Source organism: Triturus cristatus, chromosome 12, assembly GCF_964204655.1.
Source record: "Triturus cristatus chromosome 12, aTriCri1.1, whole genome shotgun sequence".
Classification (NCBI taxonomy): Eukaryota; Metazoa; Chordata; class Amphibia; order Caudata; family Salamandridae; genus Triturus; species Triturus cristatus.
The window spans coordinates 200423164-200442944 of NC_140595.1; the positions used below are offsets into that span (position 1 = coordinate 200423164).

Genomic DNA, 19781 nt, shown 5'->3' on the forward strand with positions numbered 1-19781 from the left:
CTAAGTACAATAACCAGCAGCACTGAATGGCTGGGAGGTGGGCCACTAATGTGTATCCACCCCTGTATACTGCGCAGTGCCAGTGACTATTGTCAAGACTTTACGGATGACAGAGGGCAGTGACCGAGATTGCTCTCTGACTGGAGTAGATATGTTTTAAGGGGTCTTCACAATTGTCAAGGGGGTGGATTTGCTCTGGTCAAGAGGCACCACAGTGCAAAGTGGATAAAAAACAGAGCTAATGATCAAAATCAGGATGAGCAAATGGGGGCCTAGACTGGTGAGACAGTGGAAGGCTTGGAAGCAGATGAGTCAATCTGAAGTGTAGAAAGATATAATGTGAGTGAAAAATGGGGAAGAGTGAGGGAAGGACAAAGAAAGAGAAGGAATCTAGGGTAAGTAATTTAAGGACTGCACAGTCATTGGTAGCCTACTGGCTTGGTACTGACGCTGAATGTATTGGCTGTCCTTGTACGAAAGTGGAGCGAGAGTGAGGGCAGGTCAAAGAAAGAGAAGGAATCTAGGATAAGTAATTTGAGGACTGCACAGTACTTGGTAGCCTACTGGCTTGGTACTGTCGCTCAATGTATTGGCTGTCCTTGTACGGAAGTGGAGCTTGAGGATGGTGACAGTGTCCATTGGTTGAGAAGACAGAGGGAGATGTAGGATTAGAGGAAAACCTTGGAGTAGGCTACACTGGTTATCCAGTTAGGGAATGATTACAGTATCGATGATGATCAGGGCCTTGGGAGAAATATGGATAGCTATTGCATCTACTGAGAAACTTTACACAAGTGCAGTTGATGTCTAGGTAATGAAAGTGGTATTCATTTCATTGCCATATTTAATTCTTAAGGTTGAGGTAGCTTGGATTTAGGATATAGAGAAACTTAAAATTAAAAAGAAAAAAAACTTAAGGAATTGCCCCTTCGCCGATAATTTGCAACGGATAACCAATGGATCCTTAAGCTTTAGGTACTACACATACATACAGTTAACATTAGACATTTGTACGGCTTTCAAATCCTTTCCCTAAAATCAGTGAACTGACCTTTGATGAGCCGTGTGCCTGTGGGCTCACTGCCCTCCCCATTTATCGTTACTTATCAGTAATGTATGGGAAAAAGTCATCAAGTCTTCCCACTCTGTTCCATAACTAATCTCTCTTCTCATCCCACTGCCCACTCACTTCCCTCTTAGCCAATATATCCACTATATTATTGTTCTTTTTCATCACTTTCTTTATTATGGATGCTAGTGCCTGAGAGGGGTGTTGGACTTTATCAGTATAATCGGTTACTATTGGTCTTCATCTAATAACATACATATCACCTGTAATTGTGCGTACATGCTCGGTCACCTCTAGGCTTTAGCTGGTCTTCACCACATTTTGCACTTGAGTTGTACTGTGCACAACAACTGTGCAAAGCTTTACAATTTTTTAGAGAGGATGTGGTTTAATGACTAGAGCGGCCGACTTTGAATCTGGGGAACCAGGTTGGAGTCTGGTGGTAGGGCTCAAACATCCTGGGATTCTTGTCAAATCACTTAATCTCCCGATGCCTGAAAATGAATGTGTCCATCTGTAATGCAACTGGTGCTCATGTAAAGAGCTCTGATACCTGGACAATACCACAGACAGTCTGCGTCAAGCAAAAATACTAGTAGTCTCCCATCCCTTGCAAAACACCTATACAACGTATTTTAACAAGTTCAAAACTATCCCGATTTCCAAATGTGGCTTAACGGCTAAAGGGGCCAACTCTGAAGCTGGGGAACCAGGTTTGAGTCTGTCGGGAGGCTCAAACATCCTGGGCAAATCACTCAATCTCCTGGTGCCTAAAAATGAACGTATCCGTTGTGCTCATGTAAAGCGCTCTGATACCTTCGGGTTGAGTTAGCGATATATAAAACTGCAAAAAAAACTTGTGACGAAACCCAAACACAAATTCGTTGCACGGCGATGTGAATACAAGGTGCTCCCATTTTTTAGACTTCCTCTTTATTGTTTGATTAAATTAAAAAATTACTGATAAAAGAGTGTACTCTCTGCATTTTAGGAAACCTAGCACACAATTGCTTGTACTAGCCCAAATAACTATTCAAATAACTGTGCCCTTAGCCTCCCATTGCCAGTTTTCCATATGTTGAGGCACTCTTGTTCCATACTCTCTTTACATAACAAATTGTATGGAACAAATTCGCATCTAAAGGCACACACGTTATTTCTGACATCGTTAAACTCCCTCCCTGAGACAGATCTCAATGAGCAGCCAATCAGCGGGCATTTGTAACATCTCTGAACCCTCCCCACCATCATCTTCTGATAGGGGCGCTGCTTGCAGAATCACTAGTAATTTTAAGAGAGGTCATAGCACCGAAGCTCTATTCTTCGAGTCACATTTATCTAGCCTTAACACCAAGGAGAGAGGGTTCCCTTTCAGGTCACCTTCACTGATGAGTGACCCTCTGGGAGATGCTCTGACGAGGAAGAACACAAGAAGTGGCATGCTCACCTGCCTGGATCCCAACCCCTGCAACGTATAGCACCACACTGGACAAAGAATTACCTTCTGTGCCAGCCACCTATTAATGTTTTTTAATGAATGTGGGAAATAAATCATTGAATGTCATTATGCTATAGACTGCATATTACTCCCTGTCAAAGCATGGGATTTACTTGAGATCCTCTGTCAAAACATGGGATTTAGTTGAGACCCCCAGTCAAAACATGGGATTTATTTGAGACCTCTTGTTAAAACATGGGATATCAAAGAAGATAAGACCTTCCAGTCTCCGGAGTTCCCCAGTCCACATAGATCCTACATGATCTACAACCCTACCCTTCATTACTCAGTCCAATGATGACCTCTAGCAGACTGATTGCTCTACGCTCTGGAAAGTAATCCGTAACTCGCGGACATCGCAGAGGGTTAGTAGCCTGGGCCAGGCTTTATGGAGAGCGTGATGGAGAAAATACATCCCAGTCCCCCATAATGCTCTCCCCCGCCTGCCTCCAGGCGTTACTAATGCACTCCTGTGAGCCCCCTGGCTTCCAGCTCACCTTCTGTGTCATGGTCTCCAGCAGGCTGTCCAGGTTGCATACTAGTGCTTCAGCAGCAGCACTGGGATCTTCCACCGGGAGGCAGGTGAAGGCACGGCCACAGTCATCGAAGGGGAAGTCGCGGCCCTGGAATAGTAAAAAGCAGAAGGTCTCAGTGATGTAAGGTCCATCCGGCAGCAAACAAAAATGGACAAAATGAAGGGAGGTACAGGGAAAGAGAGAAAAGAGAGTATGTAAGGGCGGAAAGTGATAGGATTTCATTAATCGTTGTAGGTTAAATATCACACACAAGAAATAGTGCCAAACTTTACCCCTTAAATAAAATCACACGCCTGAAAAGTGTAAGACTGGGATAGGCTTCAGAAACTGGAAAAATTGAGTGGGGTGCAGTTCCCAGGGCATGTTTGCATTTCATCCGTAATGCCTTAAGGAGTTATTCTGTTGCCTACATTGTTTAACCGATCCATGCAGACATGGGGGTTTCAAGAGGAGCTGGGGATCGCCCTCTACAAATACTTGGATGGCATCCAATTTTTTTTTTAATATCCTTCTCCAAGGACAGTCTTCATCTCTAAGCCCAACTCAAAGATGAATCCCCAAAAACTGCAAAACATTCTAATAACTCCCAGTTCTTCCTGCAACAAAAGGAAACAGCAGTTTAACACAATATTAGATGAGCTTTATTGTTTCAACTGAGCCCCAGAATAATACCTCTCTGGCCATCCGCTGCAGAAAATAGGGACTGTGAATGGCCAAAACGAAGGCTGCATGTTGTACCCGATCTGATACAGCCTTTATTTAGTTGATCCTCTGATGAAACTGAGGGGCTGTAATTCCTTTTATCCGATAATTGATAGGCCTCCTGTCCCCTTCTCCTCTACGAGAGGATTTGGTGTTAATGGATTACTCCCACTAGGCTAAAATAAAACTTCCACTCTTATTACATACCAAATTGTTTAACTGTTACAAAACCAAGATTTTGAGATCTGGAAGGAAGCGTCTACATTTTTCAATGGCTTTGATGATAATATTGTAGAAATAGTGAATTCTTACAAGTATTCCCCTTTAATGTTCACTAGCTCCTTAAAACAGTCTGAACATCTAGTGTTAGTCTCTATGCAGGCTTTGGCAACTTGTCTGGGACTTCTAAGAATCAATGTGGAACCTATCTAAATGAGGACTCGCTGCCAGTGGCCGGGACGCTTCAAGAAGGGACAGGAGAGGTGCCCCGGCAGGTCGCTGGTTTTCATCGCATCCCTGGATCGATGGTGATGAGTGTAACTCAAGGTGAGGCTGGGCCTTTGTTTTCGAGTGTGGCCCAGGTGGCACTGCTGATGGGTGAGGGCTCGGCTGGCTGGCTGGAGTGCCCGACGAGACTTGGTCCAAGTGTGGACCTGTAGTTCGCTTGAGGTTCTCGCCCAGGCTTGAGGCGCTGAGGCCTGCAGTGCACCCTCACCCCCCTGAAGGCACAGCAGATACTTTGAAAACATGGTTGGTGGGGCCCTGACCTCTTGTGATTTAGGAGATACACTTCTATAAATGTTTTACACTGCAGTTAATATGGCACTTTAAAGTTTAGTGTATATACTGCATATAATTGTATGATAACTACCACCCTGCCTTATGCTTGATTCCAGACTGTGCCTCAGCATTTCTTCATTGGCCTGAGTCCTGATTGTATCTCGGAATTTCTACAGTTCAACCATGCGCCCACCTTACCCCACCCGGAACTCAAATCTTGTGCGCTATGGACCCAACTCCTGGTCCATTAACTACCCAGACAAAATGACCAGTAATGCAAAAAAGAACTTCAAGCATAGTACTCTAAAACAACACCCGGAAACACTCATTGTAGATAACTACCAACACGAAAACTAACTTCATTTTCTACACAAATCGCCCGGATAAATGGAAAACCACCTTCTCTCTTCACCTTCAAGTCGCTAAGTCAGTAATAATTCCCTATGGTGAAACAATCTCCACTACCATCTCCCCGACCTTCAAAGGGGAACTCACCATCTCCATCTATAGAACTGGAACCATTCTCATACAGGCCACCGACCCGCACCTCACCACTTTTGACCGCCACTTCCCCACACTTCTTTCCTCGTTAACTCAACTGAGCCGTCAAACCATATCTCCCCAACCCACCATCACCCTTATTAATAACGTGGAACTGATCCAATCTCCCTGCCCTGAAGAATCTCTCTTCAACTCATGGATATCCACCATCACTCACTATAATCACACTACCCCCATCATTACTCTCCGCCGCCAAACACCCACAACTATTACATCTACTGAGCACACCAGGAACAACAAACTCACAATTAACAAACACCACAAGACCGATCTAGAACTTGACAGCTCGGACTCTAACCTCGGCCCTCCCGTGACCGAAATCCCCACAGGCACTCTCCGCTCGACCCCTGATAATCTGTACCCTCCCTCACAAACTACCTCTTCCTCCAACACAGACCCTTTCCCCTGACCTTTACTTCCCCCATGTCCAACGTCATCTCCAATCCAGTGGTCACTCTCCCCCCTACTACCACTGCACACTCCCCCTCCGATGTCCCACATCCACAGACACAACCGGTCTCCACCGATTACCTCACTGACAACCCCCGTGACATCCCCATGGCCAACGTCGTCACCAATCCTATAATCTTGTTCCCCCCTATTATCACTACATGCTCCCCCTCCGCCGTCGCACACCCACATACACAACCTGCCTCCACCGCTAATCTCATTAACATTCCCCGGAACTCTGACTTCTTACCTAGAATTTCTCTCCCTCCTCACTTGGACAGTAGACCCTCTACTCCTCCCTTGAACTCCTTGAATGGGAGCATTACTAATCCGGCTCCCCGCGTCCAACCTCTCCCCTCTCCTAACCCCACTGATTCCGTCCAATCCCCGACCCCTATCAACTCTTCCTCCAAAGACCCAAGTCATTATCGGTGCCTGCCTAAAACCTTTAACTTTTTCAGCTCAATAGCACAGCAACTGAACAGAATGGAGCTGAAAATTAACTCCCTTGCTGCTGATTTCCTATACTTACAACAAGATCTTCTCAACAGGACCAAGCCGCCGTGCTCCCTCTCCCCAGGTAGATTTCCTCCCACCCAATACCGCTCCCTTGGCCCCACAGTGCACCCCTCATCCCTCCAGTGAGTCAGGCACCTCGACCCAACCGGGATCACCAACCCTTCTCGATACCTAAACCTGATGAGATCAACAACTCTTACTTCGCTTTAAACCAGAAGTCAGCCCCTTTCCCCATCCCTGTTATTATCGGCACTAACAGAATCCCTAAAAATGTCCACTCACCTAGACCTCCTGCTCAATACTCCTCTATCCATCTTACTCCCCCCATCATCAAGGCTCCCCGTCCTCTCTCTTGCATGCTCCTCAACTGCAGATCAGCAGTACAACACGCCACAGACATTGCTGAAGCTCTACTCGCTGAAGAAATTGACATCGCTTTCCTCACTGAATCCTGGCTCAATGTCCACTCCACCCCCATTCTTGACATTCTCACCCCTCCAGGGTACACCATCATCAGACAAGACAGACCGATCAAAACGGGGGGAGGACTAGCCATCATCCACAAGGCAGGAATACAGATTACCAAACTTAAACCTGCAGAATACCTATCATTTGAATACCTGGGTGTCGAACTCACTGCCAAGGGCACCTCACCCATCAAATTCCACACCATCTACAATCCTCCTGGAGAGCGTACCCTTTTCCCTGAAGAACTAACAGATCTAATATCACGGTTCTCCATGACAGACACTAAAGACGTGTTCCTGGGTGACCTCAATATCCACTGGAACGACCCAGAAGACTCCACTGCCCAGAACCTATCCAACCTACTTGAAATATATAACCTCAAACAACTCTGCAATAAACCAACTCACATCAAAGGTGCAACACTGGATGCGATCATTACCAACAATGATCTGGTCTCTCTGAGAGCGATTTCTCCCATTGAGTGGTCCGACCACCACCTCATTCTGTTCAAGATTGATGCACTTGTCTTCCACCAACCTATTTGTGATGACAAACCTAAACACTGGACCAGAAATATCAAAGCAATCCCTTTATCAGAACTTGAATCCAGGATTCATGCCCATCTTCAACTCCAACCCTCATCATCGACGGCTGTTGACCTCACTACACACTTTAACTTAAAAATGACAGAGGCTCTAGACCAAGTAGCTCCTCTCAAACTCAAACAATTGAGACAAACCAAATCTAAACCCTGGTTTAACGTGGATCTGAATGAGGAAAGGCGTCAACTCAGACAAACGGAAAGGTCTTGGAGACTAAACCCCTCGACCTTACACCTAGCGCAACTTAGATCTGCCCGGCAAGCATACAAAAAACACATTTTCAGTGAAAAGGCGTCTTTCTTCCGCAGCCAACTAGATCTGGCGAAAAACAGACTGAGAGAACTCTTCAACATTGTCAAAAGCCAAACTAACTGCACTCCCTCTCAAGAAATCAAAGCCACCAACGAGCGTTGTGAAGAAATTGCCACCTTCTTCACTAATAAAGTCTCGAAAATTGATCAATCCTTCATCCAAACCTCTAACCCTCCTTCCCTCTTAACCTGCCCCACTCTAACCACCCCTGATCATTCAGAAAGAGTTCTTACCAAGGACAAACAGGTCTGCCTCCAGCTAAAAAACAATGCGTATTGGCCGACTTTGAGCTAATGTCGGAAAATGAGGTTTTCAGTATAATTTCTAACCTAAAACTTTCCTCCCACACTATGGACCCCATCCCATCCACAATCATAAAAGAACTCAACCACACCATTTCCCCTTTCTGGACAAAAATCATCAGCGCCTCTCTCACCTCAGGCTGTGTCCCAGACTCCCTTCAACTTAGACAAATCACACCCATTCTCAAAAAACCATGGACCGACCCTAATGATCTCAACAATCTCAGACCTATCTCCAACCTCCCATTCCTTGCAAAAACATTGGAGAAATGCGTTCTCCACCAACTCAACAAACACATTGATGAGTTCAACCTCCTCGACACATTTCAATCAGTATTCAGGAAAGGCTGTAGCACGGAAACAGCTATGCTCAACGTCTCTGACGATATTCACAAGGCTTTAGATGAAAGTGATGCCTGCCTACTCATCCTTATTGACCTATCTGCGGCATTCGACACAGTAAATCATCCAGCGCTTCTGGAGACCTTGTCGAATCGCTCTGGCATCAATGGCACAGTACTAAAATGGTTCACCTCCTTCCTTCAACACCGCTCGCAACAAATTAAAATCAACTCCTGTCTCTCGAAGCCAACAAAAGTCACACTTGGGGTCACGCAAGGCTCGATCCTCTCCCCGGCCCTCTTCAATCTCTTCATGGAGCCTCTGACAATCATATTGAAAAAAGCTGGAGTGAATTACCACCTTTACGCTGATGACACCCAAATCTATTTCAAAATCAAGTCTCCCAGCGACATCCAACACCTCAATGCCACTCTAACCGAGATCCAAACTCGGTTCAACGTTAACCACTTAAAGCTCAACCCAGATAAAACAGAACTAATCCTATTCTCTCCAAAAAGCAACCATCGTCCAATCCAAGAGTGGCTCAAGAATCTGGTCGCCCTAAACTGCCCCATCGTCCTATCAGACTCAGTTAAGTCTCTAGGCATCACCCTTGACAAGAACTTATCAATGGAGGCCCACATCAAAAACTCTGCAAAAAGTGCTCTTTTCTCTCTAAAACACGTCAAGAAATTGAAACCTTTTCTTCCCTATGATGACCTCATGACAGTAGTCCAATCCCTAGTTCTCTCTAAAATCGACTACGGGAACGCCATCCTAACAGGAACTCCAAAATCTCACCTAGCCCCTCTAAGGGCAGTGTTGAACATGGCCGGTCGACTCGTATCCGGAGTAAAAAGATTTGAACACATCACTCCAGCTCTCAACTCTCTCAACTGGCTTCCCTTGGAAGGGAGATGTATTTACAAACTGGCCTGCATCACACACAAAACCCTTCACTCTCCGGCCCCTAACTACCTGAACAACAAACTGGTAAGAGCAGGTCAATCCAGAACACTGAGAAGCTCCAACTCACTCCTTCTTATTCCTCCGAAACTGAAAAAGAAAACCACACAATACCGATCGTTCTCTGGCAACGCTCCCAGGATGTGGAACGCTCTCCCTAGAGTCCTCAGATGCAACCCCTCCTTCTCCTGTTTCAAAAGGGACCTGAAAATCCATCTCCTTAACAAATACTTTCCTGACCAACGTCAACTAACCTAGACTTCAATATCCGAGTTTACTTCTCTCTGTTGACATTCAAGGATAGTTGGTGACCGGACTGTGTTAACCACCTTATCTTCCATGCTGTATTTTTTCTATCCCTGGTTTTGCTTCCTTACTGCCTACATACCATGTAATGCAATTTCCGTCTGTTTTTCTTTACAGTATGTATGTAAAGCGCTCTGATACCTACGGGTAAAGCTAGCGCTATATAAAGCTTTTAAAATAAGAATAAATATAAAAAATAAAATGCAGAGGACTTTTGATGCCACAGTTGATTACTGCTTTTAAGAGGACAATCCCTCCGGCGGTTCTATATGGCTCAGAATTATTGGACTTGTGATCATATTGTTTTAGGAGATCTCACTGAGAAGAGTACTTGGTTTGATTTTGAACTTATCACCAAGCACAATTGGGCATGCTTTAAAGTGTGAATGGAAATAACCTTGTGGTATAATTTTTAATGTGATCAGGTAAATTTATAGACCTCCTCTCCAAAAAATGTCTCCCATTTCACAAATACTCTCAAATCTTTTCATGACTGGACGTCCGCTCACCATCTAAAACGTAACCTATCGAGAAGTAAATTCCTCTCTACTTCTTCATTCTAGTCACTATTACAAGTATTACTTCCAGGCCTCTTTGCCTATTTATCTCACTCTTCCAGATTATTTTTCATCCCTGCTCTCTCCCATTGTCAGTGTTTTTAGATATTTCCCTTACATTCCCCCTTTTCTGCCTTTCTGTCTCTTGTTTGAGATCAAAGTCTAATAATGGAAAAATAACTTCCGGTCACCAAAAAGAGTGCAGTTGGGCCCCACCAGCAATTGCTTGCTCAAATTAAGCACTGCTCATTCACCTCTCCATATCTTGTTCTCTCTATTTCTCTGTTCATCCCTTGTTCTCTCTCTCTCCTTGCCTTCTCCTCTCCATCTCCAGGTCTCTCACCTCACTTCCCCTCCATCTTTTGTTCTCTCTCTCCCTACCTTTCCCTTTCCCTCTCCATCTCTTAGTCTCCCATTCTGTGTCAAGTTTTGTTTCTCTCCTCTCCTCCCCTTCCCCTATCTTTTATTCTCTCCCTTCCTTTCCCTCCCCAACCAGTGTTCTCCCTCTCTCCTTATCTTTCAAAAGCACACTCACAAACTTCAAACAGAATCATGGAAGAGTTCCCTGAAACACTTATTTCCAACCCACACCACTGTGGTCACAACACAAAACTCAAAACTTATCTAATTTTCTTCACTGATGACTCTTCCCTAAGGTCATATACAAAGAAAAAGGGGCGGCCCGGTGTCCCTCAGAACCTGGGTATAAAGTTTATTTTTAAAAAAGGGGGTTCTGTAGGGTGCTTAAAGAGTTGTTTCATATGCGCACAGGGTCGCACAACCAAACTATTCATAAGACCTGTATATCGCCCACGCCTATACATATGTGTACATTGATTGGAAATAATCACGAAAAGACATTGAATGCATATCCACTTTGCATTTTTATCTGAATTGATTCATTCAAATAAGTTCCTTTTAGAAAAACTTTTTACAGAGTGTGACAGTATGCAATAGATGAAATATGGTGCTCAAGTGACATGTGTTCAAGTGGAAAAACAATTTGTGCAATATATACAGAGTGGTTCAGGGTATGTACAGGGGACAGGACAAGGTTATTTATTCAGTGGCCAGCCTATGGTCAGTCACCTTCTTAAGAGAACTTGCTGTTTTGCAATAAATATGCATTCTTGATAGCAAACCGACCATCACTGATCTTGCCAATTACTTGAATCATTTTTGATAAAACACGAAATACTCAGAAGCAAACTAATACAATGATCAGACATGCGCACTTCCAGTTGCTGCAATGGGGATATGTCATTTCATTGCTGTTCCAGATCTGAAGACCGTTGTCCACTCACTGGTGCAGTCAAGGGTTGATGGTTGCAATTCCCTCCTGACTGGTCTTCCCAAAGAGCATCTTGCTCCTTTGAAAGCAGCGCTCCATGCTCCAGCGTGACTGCTCTCAGGTGTTAAAAGGATGTCAACATCTCACCGGTACTCGTAACTCTCCATTGGCTTCCTACTAAAGCCAGAACCTTAAATGCAACGTGCATAAGGCACTACACGCTCCGTGACACCTGGCATCGAAGCTAAATATCTCTGCTGGGCTTTGAACCACTTACAGTGCTAAAACCCTGGGTCTTGAACTCCCAACCTTTAAAAAAGAACACACAAGGACCCAATCTTCATCTGACAGTGATGCCAGAGTCTGGAACTCTCTGCCCCGGGACTGCAATCCACTAAGTGATTGTCTATATCTAAAGCAGAAGTGCGATCCCTCCTTTTCCAAAGATAGTTTTAATTAGTCCCTCTTATCCAGATCTGTCCTGGGCTTGCTCTGAATAGAATGCTTCCCCTAGACACCTTTGAAGGTCTGGCGCGGGATGTCTCCTTCTCACCTGTCGCCCCTCTCACTCTGCCCCTGTGACAGACTAATCCACTTCTCTTAACTTTCACATCTCCTCTACATGTTAATTTGTATCTCTCATGAATATCACACGCCGTATTCACCGGACTCGGTTAAGCACCTTCGCCATCTTGTTTGCTTTAGGCTTCCAGAGGGCTGTTGCATGACTAATGGATTGTGCCCGGCTTGCTTATTTTGCTAATTCTTCCCAGGTATACATTGTGTATAGCTTGCACAGACCTGTAGCTTCTTGCATCATGATCTCGATCCTCATTCGTAATGCATGTGTAACTAGTTACCTACATGTAACGTTGCTACTTCTTATGGACAGCGCTCTAACACCTTCGGGTAATGCCATCGCTATATAAAATTGCATAAATAAATCTCCTGTTCGCGTCCCTATAGCTTTCTGCTCCACTCCCCGTCTATCTAGGTGTTCCCTCTCTTCCTCTGCTGTTTTCCCTCCCTTTCTCCTTATCTCCCCTCTCCATCTCCTGTTCGTGTCGCTACCTCCCAGCAGAGCGCTGATGGCGCCTTGTTCCATTGATCAAACAGCGGATCATGGCTCCCTGGTCAATAAATCTCTTCCGCTGTGACAGCCGGCGCAGCTGAGCCAGCAGCCCCCCCTCCCCTCCGCTGCTTCCTCCGGGATGCTCACCGCTGGCTGCAGGGCTAAAAGCCGTCTATTTCTGTTCCGCCGCAACTCTACGGCGGGCCGGCCTTTGAGCTTCAAACAGAGGCGGGGGACAGCTGCTGTGTCGGGTGTAGAAGAGGACATGGAGCTGACAGCACGGAGTGTTCAAGGGTTCAAAGGGACTAGTCGAAAGCCCTCGGATACCGGGACAGGCCTATGGCTGTTCTCTGGGCCAAGCTTCCCTTTGTGAACATGTTTGCGGGAGCTGTGGGGTGAGAGGGTCAGCTTTGATTTTGTTGGTTAAATAGGCAAATCTGACATTTAATATTTGTTTATGTGCAGCCTTTAATATTTGTTTATGTGCAGCCTTTATACAACGCAAACCAAAGCCGGAGAGTATTACAGCGCTTTAAATATGTAAGTTGATGGTAAAAAACATATCGACCGAGCGAGGTACAATGACATGAGTGGGGCAGGCATCAATTGCGGGAGAAGTCAAGTTCACGACAGGATGCTCTCGCCAGTGACGGAGATCGGGTGGGGGTCGTAATTAGGGAGAGATAGGGCCAGGGCCGGACTGGGAACTGAAAGCAGCCCTGGCAAATTTTCCCAGACCAGCCCCCATCCGGCGCGTAGCGAGCGAGCGCAACGTGCGAGCCTGACGACTACTTGGGGGGATTCGCCCCCAAAGAAAATTGTGGAAAAAGACAGACCAACATGGTCAATTTTACAGCACATTTTCCATTACATATTCAATTGTATCAACTTTAAAGCACAGTAAATAGTAGAGGATGACCTTAAAGAACACCAGGTTACCCACCCAGTCACATCATGTACCTGAAACACACATGCTGTTTCCATAAGTTTTCACATTAAAGCTAGGCCTGCTGACTTTATCAATGCTTGTTGTCAAAAATGTGTCCTAAAGTAGTTGAGAAAACTCAACTTAACTGGATATTTTCATACCTTGCTGCCAGAACCAGAATACCACCAGAAAGAACAGTTTGATTCCACAAGCTAGCTGAGAGACAACCCGATATGAAAGTGTTCTCGTTTTCCAAGCTCTTCAAAGAGAGACAAATGATTTCTAAAGAAACGTACATAAAGATGGTGCTGAAACAAGGATAGACATAGGCAGCGCAGCTCCCACAGGATATGTGGTTGGAGGTGGGAGTGGAATAGAGATGCTTTGAAGAAACCAGGGATGTCAACAGTGCCCTCTGCACATCTGCCCGTCTCTTGCTTGATCCATGTGACCTGTTTGCCCACCTCTTTCCTGTGCAGTCCTAAAATCTTTAGATGTCTCTGTTGACAACACAGCTCTTTCTCAGGGGTGGTTCGGGGCAGCGGCCTTGAAAGTGGCATTGTCTTGCCAATGAATGTGTGTGGTGTGACCTCTGAGGGTCCAGTTGGGGTGAACCAAGGTCTGACGGAAGCTGGGACAGTGCAGTGATGAAAGGCACAGTTTATTCTGATCCTGCTGTTTTCCAGTATGACAATATTTGCGTATTTTGAACAAACCTGAGACTGGCAGGAGGTGTCCTTTTACCACATAGGAAAGAAGACAGATGCATCTATGACCGGAACGAAAGAATAACCAATACACAGGAAGACACACAAATAGATGGGTCTGCCTGTAGGCCGGCTTGACCTGCAATCACACAAGAAGCCACACAAAGGACAAATAAAAAACACAGGAAGATAAAGTGAGGACAGGTAAAGGGGAACACAGATAACAGACAAAGAAGGCAGACTGACATAGAGGAACGACAAAAAGACAAATCTACAGGACAGATACAGAAGAATACTAATATAATCCCAGATTATAGACAGGCACAAAGGTTAGACCAATCTTTTATTCACAACCTAGGGGGAGGTGACACTTCGGCTTAGAGAGAGGCGACTCTATAAGGAAGCGGCAATTTACTTTAATACACATCATTTGTCTTTGAAGTTTGAACAGATCTTGATCTCAGCCATCCACATCTAGGCGACAGCCAGGCAAGAAGGGGTGCTGTGCTAACCGCTGTGGGGTAAGTGACTGCCCTAACACTGCCTTTTGTGTTTATGACATGAAGCGGGGGGTAGGACTAGCGTAGCCGGACTCTCGGAGTGGCTTAATCATTCTGTGCTCGTTCGTGTGTGTCACTGTCTCGGCTCCGGGAGTCAGGGCCGGCAAGGCCCAGGCAACGTGCAATATACAACTAGTCAAGCCCTGGCCATCCCACTCCAATCTACCCTACCCCTCTCCACCTCAAACTAACCCACTCTAATCTATATTGAGATGAGTTTACAATGATAACATATAATTGACAAACACTGCCGCCATCTCCTTATTGGGCATGCTGAACTGGATATGGCAATGGCATGGATACCTTGCATTATCTGTATTGCCTTATTATGCCTTGATTTCGTACCAATTGCAATAAAAACATGCTAAAAAAAACAAACCTACTCCAGTCTACTGCATCTAATTCCACCCACTACAATCTACACCACTCCAATTTACCCCAATGTACTCCACTCCAATATACTCCTTTCCAATCTACCCCACCCTAACCCAATCTTATCAACCCCACTCCAATCTACCCCCTTCCCATCTACCTCACCCCATCCCAATCCACCACACGCCTCTCTATCCAACTCCACTGCAATACAATCTACCCCAATCTATCCCACACCTCCCCAATCTACCCCACTCAGTCCCAATCTACCCTACAATATGTCCAATATATCCCACTCCAATCTACCCCCTCCACTTTACTCCAGTAGACCCAACTCCTCCACTCCAGTATGCCCCACTCCAGTCTACCCCACTCCACTCCGTTCTACCCCAATCTGCTCCACTCTTCCCAATCGTCTCTACTCTTCCCAATCTACCGCACTCTTCCCAATCTACCCCACTTCATCCCAATCCACCCCAATCCAATCTACCCCACTCCAATCTACCACGCTGATCTACCCAACTACCTAATGTCTCCCCATTACAATCCACCCCAATCCACCCCACTCCCTTCTACCTCACTCTACCCTCACTACACTCTACGCCAATCTTCCCCACTCCACTCTACCCCAATCCACCCTATTCCACTACCCCAATTTACCCCACTCCAATCTACCCCACGCTACTCCACACCACTAACTTTTAGACATGCTGAACAGTAGCCACACTGGTATACAGCATGGCTAAAACACATTGCCAAAGCAAATAGCTTTCGCATTGGCAAGACCTATTGGCTTTGCCAGTGCTTGTCTATTAGTGGCCTGTTGACAATGGATACGCAGAATTTCATGATAAAATGGAGGAACGTCTAGTTTTTAAGCCAAAAACCTAGCAGCATTAAGAACGTTTTGGAGTAAAAGGCTTTAACCCAATTATTTTAACTTTCATGCTCCGTGCTACACTAGCATGCTAATTGGTGCCAGATTTAGCAAATATTAAAAACATGTAGGAATTGTTTTATCGTACACCAAGGTATAACGTGCATGTGGTCCTAATGGCGACCGGTTAATACGTTAGCCTCTAAACTAGCTGACTATGCCTTTCAATGTATATTATATGTTTTTTAAATGTTTTTTTCTCTGCCTTTTTTGGCAGAGCTGTTCATCTCTACAGCCTCGTATACCATGACCATGAACATGGCGCTGTATTTGCTCGTGCCTCCAGGAGACCTATAATAGGCCCAACTGATCATTTTCTGGCTCCGGTCCGGACCTTGCCATCCGAACTCGGCATTCACGGCGCTCACGAATTCAGCAGATGTTTCTACTGTTGAAACCACTGGTGGCACAGGGGCTTGAGTGAGCATTATCAGGGAGCATTCTACACCATGAAATAGAGAGGAAGTACAGGGTCAGTTGGCTTTGGTGGAGTAACCGCCACCAGACGCCCAACCAACTTCAAGCTCCTGATGAATCTGTGGGGCCCAAAGGTGCACCAGAGAGTTCCAAACCATCTGTAAAAGCTGCAGCATGGTCGCCTTGAAGTCTGAGATTTGCTGCAGAGCCTAGTGTGGCCGGTGAACTTGCAGCACAGTGGCTACAAAACTGGAATGGGATCAGTCGGAAATTAAAGCTAGATTTATTTTATGAGACTCTATTTTAGAGATACCTATTCCCTTTAAATTGGTACACATCTGTCAATGTTACTAAGACAGCCAGGTGTTAACTGAGTCTGGTGTTTGTTGGTAAGTTGGGCTTCCTTTTTAACTGTTGAGCTTAACAAACGTCTGAAAGAATAGGGAAAACCGATCCCAATTAACTGCCAGCTGGACGTTGCCTTTTTTTTTATTTAGAAAAGAGGGTGCCTGAGCTCATTTTGAAAGGGTATAGTTGTCCTAGGCGATTCTGGAGCCTTACTTATGCATGCCAAGGTTTTGGCCACACCAGGAACAACTCTCTTGGACCCTTAGGGCCTGTGGTTAGGGTCTATCGAGCCTGCAGTGAGGATACCACAGACATCATCAAAGGCCCTGCCATGGTCAGTAAGGAAACATGGAATAACACCTGCCAAAGACCCAACAAGGAATCTGTAGGTAGGGATCCATTTGTCAACCCCCAAGTCAGTATACACACAAAGGCTGGCTGCATCTATAGTTATTTATTATGCACAAGCCTGGCGAAGAAAATATGCAGCATGATTATAGCAACACAGAGTATTCCAACTTCTATGTGGTGGACAGCCCCCTTTATAGTAGCCACCCAGTAGTGATTTTTGGTGAAACATAAGCCCAATGCTTTGACTTTCTCAAACTGTAACCTCTTGTTCACTATTTTCTTAACTTTATGGCTTACAATATCACAGAACACACTATTCCAAAAAGACAAAGGGGAGGTTCGAGCCTCTCTGTGCTAGGTAATTTTAAACAAGTTTGTAAATTATAATCTGGTCCTACCATCTGTTCATGACAGAGAAGAAAACCCCTCTCAAACTGTCCTTTAACTGCTGTCCCACTGCTACGAGCAACAAGTCAGCATGTCTATGAGAAGGCTTGCATCATAGGCCTTTCACCGCCGTGTGTTATTTGAAATGTCAGTGAGGAGGCCAGGTGTTTCTAAATTCCTTTTTGTGAGGGTGCTTTCACTAGATTTTCCTCTTCCCCCCACAACTACCTGATAAATACAGCATTGAGCTCCTGCGATCATATTTCCTTATCTTGCAGCTAGTGAGCCCGTAGCAGAGGCTGCTGCACCAAAAAACCCATCGTCCTCGCAGCAATGCACTTGACTGCAGTAATTCCGAAGTGACTGCCGGCTGCAGGCCGCCTCTATACCTTTTGTTTTAATCCCGGCCCGGCCGCGGCCCGACTCGGCCCTCAGACTAGTGCCAATGCCATGATGAAAATGCAGTTTTCAAAAATGCACTCACCTGCGGGCGGCGGGACGGCGGCAGTCTGCAGACAGTCGACAGCAGCAGCAAGCAGCAGGGAGGGAGAGTGGGACACGAAGGCAGGGGCTACTTCAAATAATTAAATTATGGGGTGCGTGCAGCGTGCCTCAGTCTCTGGCTGGCTTAGTTGTTCTGGAATGCTCGGGCCTCACGAGTCACGCGCACTTTTTATTGCGCGAACCCCAATGCGCATGTCTTGTCACTACCAATGCCGCCCCTCCCCACCCTAAGGTGGGTGAACTGAGACCGCGCAGACGCGGTGGCGGAGACATCTGCGCTGCGCGCTGCGCGCGACCCACCCCCTATTTTAAATAATGATATTGATTGCATTTGCACCAGTACAGAAAAAGAAAGTCCAGAGATTTATTGATGGTGTGCTTTTTTTTGCCCCCGCACGGAGCGCGGAGCAGTGAGGAGAGACGCAGACTACTACTAGCAGGTCTCTATTTATTGATTAACGTGGCACGCCGGACAAAAAACCGGCCCAACAACAAAACCGGCCCCCTGCCAAAAAAACGGCCCCCACCCCAGGCAGCCTACCGGGGGATTGCCCGGTGCCCGGCATTACCAGTCCGGCCCTGGATAGGGCCAGGGGTCCAGTCGAGATGAGGCAGTGGAGTAGCATGCGGAGTGGTGCCCCGAAAGTCATTATCTCTGTAATCCTTCCGCTGCTAAGCACGCGGTCTCCTAGAAGCCGGCGATACAGGGTAGGCAGATCAGGAGTGGGAACAGCGATAGCTTTGAAGTTCTTTCTTGGGACGGCTCATCCGCTAAGGCGGAGGAGCTTTGCCGCACTGCTTTTCTGCAGTGGAAGGAAACATCAAATGATAATCATTTTGTTTTTCAGATCTTGCATAGAGCAGCGCTTACGCTGTCTCTTCCAGACATGCAGTATTCAGCATATGTGCATAAAGCTCCGCCGATCTTCCACTTATCTTTACAATTGGCTTCTCTTCCTGTCCTTTGTAAATGATGGCTTTTGATTCGTCAATAGGCTTAGTAGTCCCTCCTTAGTACTTCCTTGTCTCTCTTTGTAACCTCCCGTGAGGACTGGCCCTCTTACTGTGGTGTTACCCTGTATGTTTTATTTACTGTCTGTGGGCACTATTTTCTTAAATGGCTTTCTCTTATCACAGGCAAGACATCTGACAGACGCTCCTTCCCTCTCCTTGGCTCCCTTCTCCTCCCTCATGCTTCTTTAATCAAAGCTGTCTGCTGCGAGTTTTACATTGACACCCCCACCCTGCTTTAATTAGCACCAACATCCCACCCTCCTGTTGCTTGTTTAAATTGCCATGCAGAAATGAGTGTTGTAAACGGAGGATTTAGTAATGCATGCTGGCAGAGAAAGATTAAACTTGGAAAAAACACTTTTTTTTGGCAAACCCACATTAAATGTAGTTTTCCCCACAGTCATCTTTTTTTTCTCAAAAACAAGAGTTTTACAACCATTCAGATGTTAAAAACAATTCCACAAAGGTGAAGTGTGGTACTTTTCAAAGAACCATATTATTTATGAATTGCCCTCTCTCTTCCTATGTCTGCCGAGACCGTTTAGCAATGCATTAAAGAAACATTGTGTCCAAAATGCGCTGTCTCTGCGGACATAGGAGGGAAGGCACTTTATAAATAATCTTGTTATGCTTATTATAAGTGCAGTAACAGCCCCTTGCATCTTTTATTTACTGTCACTTAATGCAGTTTTCTGGCTTTAGTGCAAAGAAAGTGTTTTTCTTTAGCACACATTTCAGTTGCTAGAACACAAAGTTTTAGAAAATGCAACTGTCACTGTTTTGAGAAAGCCAGTCTTTTGTTATTCTTAAGTAGAGTATATAGCTAAGTGTTCACGCTTCTCAAGCTTTTTTAATGGGTGCTCCAGGAAGGAGACAGCCCTGATAAGATAAGGATCAGCAACCAAAGGCTATGTCTGTTTTCA

The 19781-nt window shown here is 45.6% G+C and overlaps 1 protein-coding gene across 5 annotated transcripts in view; it reads right to left on the reverse strand.

The window, feature by feature from the left end:
- The window catches only part of FCSK (fucose kinase), an 808393-nt gene that overhangs the window by 272810 nt on the left and 515802 nt on the right, over positions 1-19781 (reverse strand). For all 5 annotated transcript variants that reach the window (XM_085639472.1, XM_085639470.1, XM_085639473.1 and 2 more), the window contains one exon: positions 3065-3190. In XM_085639472.1, coding sequence (XP_085495598.1) covers positions 3065-3190 — 126 coding nt within the window. The remainder of the gene's footprint in view (positions 1-3064; positions 3191-19781) is intronic.